At 23.3% G+C, this 12,501-nt stretch overlaps 4 protein-coding genes across 7 annotated transcripts; 2 read left to right on the top strand and 2 right to left on the bottom strand.

Moving 5' to 3' along the window:
• Positions 1-428: 428 nt before the first annotated feature.
• Positions 429-3,795, top strand: Mps1 (dual specificity protein kinase monopolar spindle 1). The gene is made up of 6 exons (XM_003698619.4): positions 429-1,645; positions 1,722-2,417; positions 2,493-2,653; positions 2,730-2,941; positions 3,028-3,408; positions 3,483-3,795. The coding sequence occupies exons 1-6, from the start codon at positions 618-620 to the stop codon at positions 3,501-3,503; spliced, it is 2,499 nt and encodes an 832-aa protein (XP_003698667.2). The 5' UTR covers positions 429-617; the 3' UTR covers positions 3,504-3,795.
• On the bottom strand, positions 3,763-6,610 carry LOC100871083 (nucleolar complex protein 4 homolog B). Of its 3 annotated transcripts, XM_086913827.1 has the most exons (7): positions 6,524-6,610; positions 6,118-6,352; positions 5,922-6,024; positions 5,269-5,682; positions 5,158-5,205; positions 4,709-5,072; positions 3,763-4,631 (listed from the first exon to the last, which is right to left on the bottom strand). In XM_086913827.1, the coding sequence occupies exons 2-7, from the start codon at positions 6,250-6,252 to the stop codon at positions 4,127-4,129; spliced, it is 1,569 nt and encodes a 522-aa protein (XP_086769953.1). In that variant the 5' UTR covers positions 6,253-6,352; positions 6,524-6,610; the 3' UTR covers positions 3,763-4,126. The 3 variants fall into 3 exon arrangements, with proteins under 3 accessions (XP_086769953.1, XP_003698670.1, XP_086769954.1); XM_003698622.4 differs by lacking the exon at positions 6,524-6,610 and having other exon boundaries at positions 6,118-6,356; XM_086913828.1 differs by lacking the exon at positions 6,524-6,610 and having other exon boundaries at positions 5,922-6,062; positions 6,118-6,277.
• Positions 6,611-7,568: 958 nt separating this feature from the next.
• Positions 7,569-8,824, top strand: ubl (Ubiquitin-like protein 5). The gene is made up of 3 exons (XM_003698635.4): positions 7,569-7,946; positions 8,429-8,625; positions 8,703-8,824. Exons 2-3 carry the CDS (start codon positions 8,448-8,450, stop codon positions 8,744-8,746), a joined length of 222 nt encoding a protein of 73 aa, XP_003698683.1. The 5' UTR covers positions 7,569-7,946; positions 8,429-8,447; the 3' UTR covers positions 8,747-8,824.
• On the bottom strand, positions 8,629-12,483 carry Uck (Uridine-cytidine kinase). 2 transcript variants are annotated; one of them, XM_012493582.3, is made up of 5 exons: positions 11,848-12,438; positions 11,425-11,681; positions 11,203-11,348; positions 10,972-11,118; positions 8,629-9,440 (listed from the first exon to the last, which is right to left on the bottom strand). In XM_012493582.3, exons 1-5 carry the CDS (start codon positions 11,974-11,976, stop codon positions 9,322-9,324), a joined length of 798 nt encoding a protein of 265 aa, XP_012349036.1. In that variant the 5' UTR covers positions 11,977-12,438; the 3' UTR covers positions 8,629-9,321. The 2 variants fall into 2 exon arrangements, with proteins under 2 accessions (XP_012349036.1, XP_012349035.1); XM_012493581.3 differs by lacking the exon at positions 8,629-9,440 and adding an exon at positions 9,490-10,413 and having other exon boundaries at positions 11,848-12,483.
• Positions 12,484-12,501: the final 18 nt, after the last annotated feature.

Genomic DNA, 12,501 nt, shown 5'->3' with positions numbered 1-12,501 from the left:
TTTCATTATATTAATTTAATAAAAAAAAACCTTTTGATGTTAACTATGAATTATATATTTACAATCAATTTACGTAAAAGCGCTAATTCAGTTCTGAAAAATATCCCTAAATTTATAAAGTTATGTATTGCAACACTGTTAACGTTAACCAATCAACGTTCATGTTTGAAGTTTGAATTTTATGACGTAAACGAAAAACCAGTATAATATGAAGCAAACAGTCTAAAATTATAAAAACTAATTATGAATTTTAATGAATATATTTTTCAAAGTTAAGTATTTTTGATGGTATTTAATAAAATGTGTTTTATAGTCTTATTAATACATTCAAGAATTATTTATTGAGTGTTATGAATCAAGTGATTTTTATAATCATAAGTACGATAATGCTTGCTAATCAACAAAGTGAAAATAATTATAATTGTTTTGTTTTATTTGATCCTCAAGACATATTAATAATTTTTAAATATATCAGACACTTTGAATATATAATTATTCTAATAAATTTGGATATTTTGATGTGATATTATATTTTACATGCATCTTTGTTATTCTTTTTACTAATATAAATTAATTAAAATTAATTAAAAGAAGAATAAATATATATTTTTTTTAAAATGTCAGATTTATCAACAAATGACAGGCTTATATTAAATAACATGGATTTTCAAAATCATACCAATTCACGTCCAAAATTTCAACCAATACGAGTAAAAGAATTATTACATTTTTGTGAAAGCGATGATGATGAAAGCGAAGACAAACCACAAGATTCTGATATTGAATCAGATTTTGATGATCCTCAACCTTTACCACAAGATGTTGAACATGATTCAATTCAATCATTATCTTTGCTTAATCTAACATCTAATAAATTAAAGGAAACTTGTAAAGAATCTATATCATTTAATAATATTATAGAATGTGAGCCTGAAATTAAATCAACATTTCATGAATATGAACATAATATGACAAATGAAAATGTGAAATGTGAAAATTCAAATCAAATGCAATTAAATATTCAAACTATTACACAAGAAAAACTTTCACAAACTGAACACAAAAATAAATACATTACTAATATAGAAATTAAAGAACAATTGACTCAGGATCAATTTTTAGATCAACAAACTTCTTCTAAAATAAACAATAATACTGAATCTATTGCTTCTACATTTCAATATTTTGAAAAGGTACCACAATTTGGAATGCATAATTTACAGAATATAAATTGCAAAAAAGAAGCATTAGAATCAGTAGAAGAAAAATTAGCATCTGTAGCAAGTGAAGAGAAAATTCATTATGAAAATGTATCTTCCAAGGGTAAATCATTAATATCAGATACAGGAACATTTGTAAATTCTACTGATCAGTGGTTACAAACTCCTTTAAAACATGCATCTAATTCTATACATCCAGATCCATGTTTCTCTCGTAGAAATATTATTCAAACTCCACAAAACAAATTATCTGATTCAGTATCTAAAGATCATGGATTAGCTTTAACAATTTCATCTCATTGGTCTCAAAATAATACAAAACAAACTCCATTACAAAACAAGAATATTAATTTCAAAGATTCTATGCAAACTCCAAAAAATTCTCTTTACTTTACATCAAACGTAGGAAAGAATGAAACTCCAAGGTATATATATTAATATAATGTAATTTTTTAGATATTGTTAATATTAATTTATCTTTCTTAACATATATAATTTTAGATATTTCGATACAGGAGGTAAATTAAGAAAACCTTTAGTAGACACAGGAAGTTTTACACAAAATGATACTTATAATAGACATTTATTACAAGGATCTCAATTTCCTAAGGTAAATGAAGAAACACCTAAAATTCAAAATAAATCATCATGTGAAAATTTAAATAAAGCAGATTTGTCAAAACAAATATTTGATACATCAGAAACTGTTGAGCATCTGGAATTAAAAGAAAAAAAATATAATCAAAGTAAAAAGGATATATTACCAGATAAAGAAACAATAAATAAAATAGCAAATAGTAGACATATTCCACATTGTATCAAAAACAATAAAGAAACTGTAAAATCAGTATTTCAGAATCAACATTCAGAAGTTAGTAATCAAAATCAACATCAAGAATTTAAAAAAGTTATAGATAATCCGTTAAATTTACAATTTTCAATGCCATCTAATATTCCAAAATCTAGGCAAAGTAGAACTCTTTTTGTTAAAGGAAAAGAGTATTTAATTTTGGGTACACTTGGTCAAGGTATGAGTGGAGAAGTTTTAAGAGCACAAGATTTATCTTCTCTCGAGTTATGTGCTATTAAATGTGTTAATCTTAATCGTATGGATAAGGACTCAGCACAAGGTTGCTTAGAAGAAATTTCAATGTTACATAAATTACAAGCACCATGTGTTGTTAAAATGTTTGATTAGTAAGAAATTATTTTGCAAAAATATATATTATACATATATATGTATTGACATTAAATTTAAGTTTTTTATTTTAGTGAAATTAAATATCCGATGGTATATGTAGTAATGGAAATGGGAGATACTGATCTCAGTCGCCTTTTAAAAACAACATCTCAAGAGAAACAAATTCCTCTTACAATGATTTTATATTATTGGACAGAAATGTTAACAGCTGTTAAGCATATACATGATAATGGTAAATATCTTAATGTAAAAAAATCATTTATTGAATATTTTATATATAAATAATTCTATTTCACATAAATTTTTAGGAGTAATTCATTCTGATTTAAAACCAGCAAATTTTTTATTAGTACGGGGACGATTGAAACTTATAGATTTTGGAATTGCTTCTAGTATGAATGCTGATATGACATCTGTTGTAAAAAACTGTCCAATAGGAACTTTAAATTATATTAGTCCAGAAGCATTAATGGATATTGGTGGAAATTCAGATTCTCCTACACAGAATGTTAAATATAAAGTATAAAAAATCAATTTATAGAATTGATGAATCAATTATATAGAAATAGAGATTTAAAAAATTATATGCAAATATTTATTTTACAGATAAGTTTTAAATCAGATGTATGGTCTTTAGGATGTATTTTATATAGTTTAGTATATGGCCATACACCATTTCATCATATTCGATCACAATGGGCTAAAGTAAATGCTATAACCAATCCAAACTTGAATATACCTTTTCCTAAAACTTTGTCAGAAAATGGTAATAAAGTTACATTTTCACCACCAATTTTAATTGATGTAATGCGAAAGTGTCTTCAACATAATCCAAAAGCACGACCAACAGTAGCTGAACTTTTAGAAGTAGAATATATTATGACTACAGGAGAACATACTTCAATAACACCTCCTGAAATTCCAGCAAATATTTTAGTGAAAATAAAGCATACATTGAATGAAGACGAATGGCGGCAGTTAATATGGGTTTGTAATTTTTATGTAATACTATAATATTATAAAAAAAATTATTTTTTATATAAATTTTACTTATATTACAGATTTTGGAGAATAGAAGATAGATATAAATAAAATACTTCTAATTATCTCAGATTAAATATTTCTAATTATGTACATAGGTCTTTTTATACATAATAATTGGCAATAATGGAGGGCTTATTTAAATATATATATATATAGTAAAGTATGGGATTATTTCACAATAGTTGTTAAAAATATGAGATTGTACCATGATACGATTTTAATTTGAAATCTACTTATGTTTATTTATATGATATACATTAAGTAGATAAATTATTGTAAATGAAACACGGATGACTATTAAATTAAAATATCTTTCATTTTATTATCACACATTCATGCATACAAATGACTTTGTTAACAGAATTCATAGCATTCACGAGTAGCTATTGTGCTAGACAGCTGCATGATTGGAAATCTAAAAATACATATCTACATGTTGTTCGTGAAATAATGTACGCCGAATCAATTCCATTGCAATTATTTTTAGACTTTAAATAATACAAAAGTATGCAATATTTTCATACTACCTTTTAAACGTATAAAAAAACGCAAAAAGTTTAGCATCATTTTCTTTGCGTTTTCATTGAAAAACAGTTCCCTTTTTGATAACGATGCATATTGCACAATATGCATGTATAATGCATAATTTTAATATCGCCAGTCAGTGCATTGTTGTTAATTGCCAATATTGCAATAGCCTTTCACCTTTTGGTAATGCCATAGAATTGGGTCTTTCAAATGTTAACATAATATCTTTAACCTTATTCTTTAATTCACTATCAAATAAATGTCCTCCGGTACGTTCTAATGCCGATGCCATGTCATATTCTACAGAAGGGAGAGGTTCGCGAATGAAACGTGCAGCACTAGCAATACTTGGTACTATATGCCACTGTAAAGCTTTGATTTCCCAAAGACTACTAAGGAGTGCATTGCTTAATAAAGGATCTCGTTCTTCCATTAAAAATGGATCTCCTGCATAATTATTTTCTTCTGATGAAATTTCTCCTCCTTGTGGATGATCAATAAGACGTTTTAAACCAGGGTGCCTAAGTAAAAGATTTCCAACAAAAAGTAAAATAATAAGAATATCTTCAGGTGGTGCTACAAGAGTCAAACGTGCAAGTCTCTTTGCAAAGGCAGCAACTAATGCTTCTGGTAAGTGTCTAAAAAAAAATATATTTTTTTTTATATAATAAACTATTATATAATTTATAAAAACAAAATATTTTTAAACACTTACGTTGAACTGAGGAAAAGATCGGATAAATAAAATAAACGTGCTTTATATTTTGTATGAAAAATTTCTGGTTCAAACATAGAATAAAGTTTGGTAAAAATATTTGGATATTCCAAGTTATGTTTGGTAACTAATAAAAATACACCTTGCAATGCAAGTAAACCAATAGGCCCATCTGCATCCAAAGAATCCATAAGAAAATCTGTTAATAAAACAGGTTTTTCTAAATGTGGCATAACTCTTTCTAAAAGAACTATTAATAATTGTTTATGTAATTGTGGTGTCAATTCCCAATGCATGACACAAGCCCAGACTTTATTCAATGCACGTCTTGCTCCAGCTTGGTCCCATATAAAATTCTTAGTAGCTAGAAAAAATATATATTTAAATTAAAAATAAAATAAAAATTAATTAAATATAAAGAAAAAGCATAACACCTATATTTTTATTACCTTGATGTGGTTTACATAATAAATTCTTATTTTCAGACATCTCATTTTCTGTAATACAATTATTAGAAATTAATTCTAAATATAATAAAATATAATTTATTTAATTTATACCTTCAATTTCCTTTGGCAGTGATAGTTTATGTATAAGTTCAAGCAAATTTTTAATATAAATTTCATGTGGTTGTCTTTTTGGAGTAAGAGATGGAAGACATTTCCACGTATAATAAAGAGCATCAGGATATTCTATAATTTCTTGAAATCTAGATATTAAACCAGCATTGTCCTTCTCCGGCGAAAGCAATTTCATTAAAATAGGCTTTAACCGATGCAATGGAAAATAATATCCCAAATTGCCAATTGGTTCCAATGGATTTTTACCTTCCTCAGCCATAAGTTTTATAGCAGTAGTAAGAGCTTGTAATTGAATGGCAGGTCGACATTTTTCCATTGATGTAAGTATCTTTTCCCATATTTCTTCGTAACAGTTTCTCAACCAGTTGATGTATCTTGCTTCAGGACTTGGCTCTGTTTCATAAATCTTATGGAAAAGCTATTCCATGTTTTTAACCATGTACAAAATCAAAAAAATATATATATCTTTATATTTAACTTTGTGTCCAAAAATATTTTTTCACAAAGTATCATATGTATAAAAATTTATAATTCTTACCATGAAATTTAAAAATGAATGAAAATGTCAAATACTATTCACAAACAATAATTAATTGGAAAATATAAAATTTTATATATAAATTTTAACATACCTGAAATAGTAAGGGATATTGTACGCTCCAAATACATGTCACCTCTTTTCAAAACTTCGACAAATATTGTTTCTATCGTAAGTAGACAAGACAAAGTGGATTCCTGATAGAGTGATCAGGAATTTTAATAAATGACATAACCTTAAAAAGTTGATACATTCATGAATTTTGAAATGGTTTTAGAATTTGTACTTACATCCCATTGAGAAATTATATCTACTAAATTATTTGCATGTTTTCTTGAAGTTAAAAAGTCTTGTGCTTTTTGTCTTAAAAGTTTTGACGACATTTTTTGAGTGGAAGCGCCGGGAAGTTCTGCTGCATCCGCCATCGTTGAATATGAATTCAATAATGGCAGAAGATATCAAGAATATGCGAATATATTTTTTATACCTGTATTCTTTTTTTTGAAATTATCCTTTATCCTAAATCTAAAATGTTTTATTGTAAAAAAAAAAAAATTAAATGTGACAAATATTGATAATATATATTATCAATATATATATGAATAATATTATCTGTATTAATTAATTCTCATTCAATTTGATATTTTACTACCAACTTCTTTATTTAAATGATTAATTTAGTATTTCTTTACTAACTTCTTTATTTAAATAATTAACATCTTTTATATTAATTTGATTTGAATAAATTAAATATATTTTGTGAACATCTTTTATGAACCAAATTATAATATTGATTTTTACTAAATTATCTATTTATAAAAAAAATGACGTTTCTTAATAACTAATGATAAAAGAATAATTTCAATGATAAATAACTATAATTATTAACTAGATAATAAAAAATAACAAAATAAATTACTATGTTTTACTCTATCTCTACGAAGTTATTAAATTATTAAGAAACAAATTTAATTTTACGAATTTTTTTTTTATAGTTTTTTTTTCTATATTTTCAACATTCAATTCAACATTATTATCCGGAACATTTTCAAAGAACGTTGATTTTAATCTATTTATGGTAATTTCTATTGTTTCTTCTTAATAATAATTTATATATCTTTCAATTATTTTTAACAAATATATATACATATGAAATAAAATAATATAAATATACATATAAAAATGTATATATAATTATCTAAATTTGTATGAATAAAAATTTTTTATTTCGAATTATGTAGGGATCGATTCAATTTTCTTAGTTCCTCAAAAATTTGAGAATATCTAGTAGGTTTTGAAATAGTTTTAAAAACTATTTCTGCTGCTGATGCTATGAAATTTTTTTTAAAGTTAAATATAAAAAAATTCTAAGAAAAATATTCATCCAATTTTTAATGATGTAATATATTATAGTATATTATGAAGTGGGCATAAAAAAACATGTACAGAATATTAATATATTTATCGAACATCTTTGAAGAATATCTAAAGATCAAAATATAAAAAACATAAATATAAAAATTGACATACAAAAATATTGTAATTTATTTATTAAAATATAATTGAAATTAAATAAAATTTAATTTATAAGAAATGAGATAATTTTTTATTATGTTATTTTTTCGTTTTATTTTTATTTCATTTAATTAATGTAAACAAATTGTTTATAATTTAATAACTTAAACTTTTACTAACATTTTTATATGTCAACTTTTATATTCTTTTCCATCTTTAAAGATGCTCTATAAATATACTGTATATTATAGATAAAATTATTTTATCTAAATAACATATATATATTTTCATGTTCTTAATAAACTTGTAAAAAACTTGAAAAAGAATAATGATTTTTTATAAATATCGTAAGATAATTTTAGTCATAAATAACTAGAATAATTGGATAAATAAGATAAAATTATGAGTTTTAATGTTACATGTAAACATACCTTTAATATTAACATTATGAGTTTCGTTGATACTGGTTGGTATCAATATACATAAATGTATACATGAAATAATATAGAAAGAAGTTCGATTATGAGCAAATTGAATCGAAGTATTTCTTTGTAAAATACGCAAAAATAAAATTTATTTTTTAGTAACGTTAATATAATAAATAGTAAGTAAATATCATATATGTAGTAGAAAAATTTATGTTTGAACAAGAAATATTATACTTATATACTGTAATATTATACTTATAAACTGTTACAAGATATACAAGTAAATGTGGAAGATTTGAAAATGTTTTGTTCATTATAAATAATATTCTATAATTTGCAAAATTATTAATATTTATAATATAATCATTTTTATGATGAATATTTCCATAATTCAATATTTTTTTTTTAAATAATCATTTAATTTAAAGAAATAAATTATATATTTAAAATTATATATAGGTTATTTTATACTATTAATAAATATATTTATATTATTTTAAATATTTAACTTTTACTAATATAAATATATTTATTAACATTAATAACAAATAAATATATAATTAATAGAAAATATTTTTATTAATTATATATTTATTGATTATTGTTCTTAGTAACATTTAAAAATAATACATTTTGAATAATTATTTATTTTGACAAGCCATCAAAAATAAAAAAAAATGTTAGAAATAACATGCAATGATCGTCTTGGAAAAAAAGTTAGAGTTAAATGCAATCCAGATGACACAATAGGAGATTTAAAAAAATTAATAGCAGCTCAAACTGGAACTCATTGGGAAAAAATTGTTTTAAAAAAATGGTATACTATATATAAGGATCATATAAAATTACAAGATTGTATCCTTTCAAATAAAATATATTTTCAATAAGATAATTGTTAACATTATAATATTTTCTTTAATTTAACAAATCAGATGAAATTCATGATGGCATGAATTTAGAACTTTATTATCAATAATTAATACTTAACATTATATAAATTAATGTGAGATATATATATATATAATAACAATAATAAATTTTATATATTTAAGCATCTTTTGATTTTGCATTTTACACAATTTACATTATATATAATGTATATAATTATTATACAATTAATGAACATAAATTATATTAAAAGAAATATATAATATATATAATAACTATACAATAACAGCAAAAACAATCTTAATTTAAATTATTGATAATGAGTGTTTACAATCCAAAAATTTACTATTTAATATTGCTATTTAATATCTAAGTATTGCTAAATTATTTTTATAAATTGAAATATATCTAGAAATATATTTTTTCTTGAACTATAATAGTATAATAGTTTACTAACTTTTAAATTTCTATATATAAATAATACTAAAATTGAGTAAAAAATATAACTTACAATATATTTTTTTTTAAATTTAATTATCATTTCAACTATATCATTAACTTAATATAGAACTATGATATTGAAAACATGATTATTGAAAAAAACAAAAAATACAAAAAATACAATAACATTTAATTTTTTTATAGATTTTAAAATTTTAGAAATTAATGTGGCCTCTTAGATAATTTTTCTGTCCTGTTTACTGAATTTTCAGGTTGGATTGTAATTCTACCTCTGTTGCTTAAGAAGTCTCTTATATGTTGCACTATCAAATCTATTGCCACTGCAACAAAACATAAATTTCATATAAATGAGTGAAAATAATTTTGTAATAATGGGGAACGTAACTTCTTTATTATTACTTCACTTATACAGTTTAAATAAACAATGTATCAAATTACATAATTCAGATTATAATTAATTTGTATAATAATGAAAATTTAATTGAGATTAAAATGATTTGAGCATATGAAAAATATAAATATTGAATAAACGGAATAGCACCATATTGAATAATGCAATTAAATGTTTTTGAATGTGGCAGTATATGAATAATATGCTAATTTAAACTAAAAATATCACATTATTCAAAGAATTATACTAGGAAATATCTTATGCTCGCTTAAATTATAAAATTTCAATTTATACACTGATACATAAAATAATTATTAATTGAGAAATAACATTATGTAAAAAAAGCTAAATTTTTGAAAACATACATAATTTTATATACATTGTATATTCATAATGATTCTTATAAGTAAATAATACTAAATCATTTTTAACATAGATCAATCTTATGAGTAAACTTGAATAATTATGCAATATTGGAATATTTAATATTTAAACGAGGTATTTTGTATAATTATACACTATATCCTAGCTTTAGGAATAGTGAAATCTTACCTATGTAAGATAATGGTTTAATAGGTACATACATACTAGAAGCAATATTTTTTTGCGACTTAGTATAAATGTAATATAAATACGATTGTATAAGTATATAAGAGATATATTTGTATTTAAAAAAAAAGATTTAAGATTACTGCAAACTTTATCCTACATCAATATATGGTATATAAAAGTGTAATGTTTATAAGTGCGCATATCATGCTAAAATCATCTGCTGAGCGTTTCGGATGAGTTAGTCGAAGTACGCCTATGTTGATAGATGTATGGATGCTGCCTGGATGAGTTTTCAGCCTTTTTCAAACGCAAAATGTCCCAGATGTGGTGCACTATAAGGTCTATTGCCACTGTAAACATACAATAACCAAACCATGTACGTTCTTATATGACCTTCACTTTGCACTAACTTAAAAGATAACTTGTTTTAGCAGCCTTTACATACCAGGCAGCATCCATAAATGAATATGAATATATATATGTATGTGTATATATACATACATATATATACATATAATATATGTATATACACACATACACACATATATGAAGAAAAAATTTTAAGCTGCCTTATTAATCCAAATCTGCACCTGAAGTGTATTAGATAATACACATTTTAAAATCATCATATAATAAATAAATTATTATACATATTACAATACAAAAGATTATAACATTATATTATATCATAATTACAAAATTAAAATTGATCTTTATAATTGATTAGGTGCAGATTTGATGAAGATGAATTTTGGTTATGATACAATGTAAATTATTTATATGATAGTTAATAAACAGCCATTGCATATTTAATATTAAACAAGTGTAATATAATATAAATAATTTATGTATTATTAAATTGTTTCATGCAATGTTTATATTATAATAATATAATTGAATTAATTTACCTGTATTGTCTGCACCTCTTGGTATAATAACATCAGCAAACTTTTTAGTAGGAAGACAGAATTCTTCAAATGCAGGTTTTACAAAATTCATGTATTGATTCAATACATAATCTAAGTCTCTTCCTCTTTCTTTTATGTCTCTTGGTACTGTAATAATTAGAAACTGATAATATTTAATTTTTACAACAATGTTCAAAGAAATATTTTAAACATTTTTAAACATATTTTTACCTCTTCTAGCTAATCTAGTATCTGAATCAGTATCCACAAATAACTTCATATGAAATAAATCTCGTATCTTAGGAAAATAAAACACTAAAATACCTTCAAATAAAACAACATCAGCAGGATAAATTGTTGTAATTTGATCTTTCATTCTAAAATATCCGCCAAAAAATGATTAATGTAACATTATAATATATAATGAATATAATTGGTTTAAATGATACATACAAACTGTTACTTCTGTAATCATAGGCTGGTATTTCACATTTTACACCAGCTAATATATCTTGTAATGTTTGAAGTATCAAGTCATTATCAAATGCATCTGGATGATCAAAATTATATTGACCCTTTTCAGCTTTAAGTTTTTCAGCTGGTGATAAATCTCGATAAAAACTATCTTGTGAAATACAAACTACTTGTCGTTGCATATGATCCATATCTACTTGTCCTAGTTTTTCCATTATACGTTTACATACAGTTGACTAAAAAAAAAATATATAGTTGATTATACACAAAATTAATTTTGCAATTGATAAACAATTTATGAATCTTAAATGCAGAGGTTAATTAACACAAAAAATATATTTTGTTTAAAATTAAATAAAATTAAGATACTTTAAAAAAAATATAAAATAATGCATTGCTTACTTTCCCACTGGCAGTACCACCTGAAACTCCAATTAAAAAAGGTGTTTTGCTTTCTAAACCGTTTAACTTTCCATTAATACCAAAAGACATTTTTCGCGGAGTAACAATATTCATTGACATATCTGCCATTTTAAAAATTTTTTTTAGATTTTTTGAATTTGAATAAACAATTTATTTTGAAAATGACACTGTAAGAATAGTTTTGCGCATAACACGAATTATTAGTGTAAGAATTAGAGGAAATATAACATATATATATATAATCTGAATCACATAAATCATTACATTCAATACGCGCGCGCAGCAATGAACGATATTTGAACAGAATACATTTATTAAAAACATTATATATTATAAAATTGAATTTTATACAAATTAGGTTATTTATACGTATTTATTGTATTTAACTTATACATTTTCATAAATTAATATTTAATTTTCATTGTTTATTAAATTAAAATATATGTTATTTGCTTTTATACAGCTTTTATCGATTTATCTCATCATATCCCATCGATTTAGATATTATGTCTGATTTAGAAAGAAAAAATATCTTCAACTTTAATTATTATCTGAGGAATTATTAATATCGGAGATAATCGATAAATCTAAAGTTCATGTGATCGATATTATTGCATATTCATGCATCTTTGG

This window comes from Apis florea, unplaced genomic scaffold (assembly GCF_048593485.1).
Source record: "Apis florea isolate Af1SG1 unplaced genomic scaffold, ASM4859348v1 contig_3517_pilon, whole genome shotgun sequence".
In the NCBI taxonomy this organism is placed as follows: Eukaryota; Metazoa; Arthropoda; class Insecta; order Hymenoptera; family Apidae; genus Apis; species Apis florea.
This window is presented reverse-complemented; position numbering and strand designations above follow the sequence as displayed.

Coding starts and splice junctions, on each gene's coding strand:
- Mps1 (XM_003698619.4), top strand. CDS start 618: ATGTCAGATTTATCAACAAATGACAGGCTTATATTAAATAACATGGAT. Junction 1,646..1,721: donor GGAAAGAATGAAACTCCAAG/GTATATATATTA, acceptor ATATAATTTTAG/ATATTTCGATACAGGAGGTA. Junction 2,942..3,027: donor CACAGAATGTTAAATATAAA/GTATAAAAAATC, acceptor TTTATTTTACAG/ATAAGTTTTAAATCAGATGT.
- LOC100871083 (XM_086913827.1), bottom strand. CDS start 6,252: ATGGCGGATGCAGCAGAACTTCCCGGCGCTTCCACTCAAAAAATGTCG. Junction 5,206..5,268: donor ACTGCCAAAGGAAATTGAAG/GTATAAATTAAA, acceptor ATTGTATTACAG/AAAATGAGATGTCTGAAAAT. Junction 4,632..4,708: donor GATCTTTTCCTCAGTTCAAC/GTAAGTGTTTAA, acceptor ATTTTTTTTTAG/ACACTTACCAGAAGCATTAG.
- ubl (XM_003698635.4), top strand. CDS start 8,448: ATGTTAGAAATAACATGCAATGATCGTCTTGGAAAAAAAGTTAGAGTT. Junction 8,626..8,702: donor TCATATAAAATTACAAGATT/GTATCCTTTCAA, acceptor TTAACAAATCAG/ATGAAATTCATGATGGCATG.
- Uck (XM_012493581.3), bottom strand. CDS start 11,976: ATGGCAGATATGTCAATGAATATTGTTACTCCGCGAAAAATGTCTTTT. Junction 11,349..11,424: donor GATTACAGAAGTAACAGTTT/GTATGTATCATT, acceptor CGGATATTTTAG/AATGAAAGATCAAATTACAA. Junction 10,414..10,971: donor AAGAGGTGCAGACAATACAG/GTAAATTAATTC, acceptor GTATGTTTACAG/TGGCAATAGACCTTATAGTG.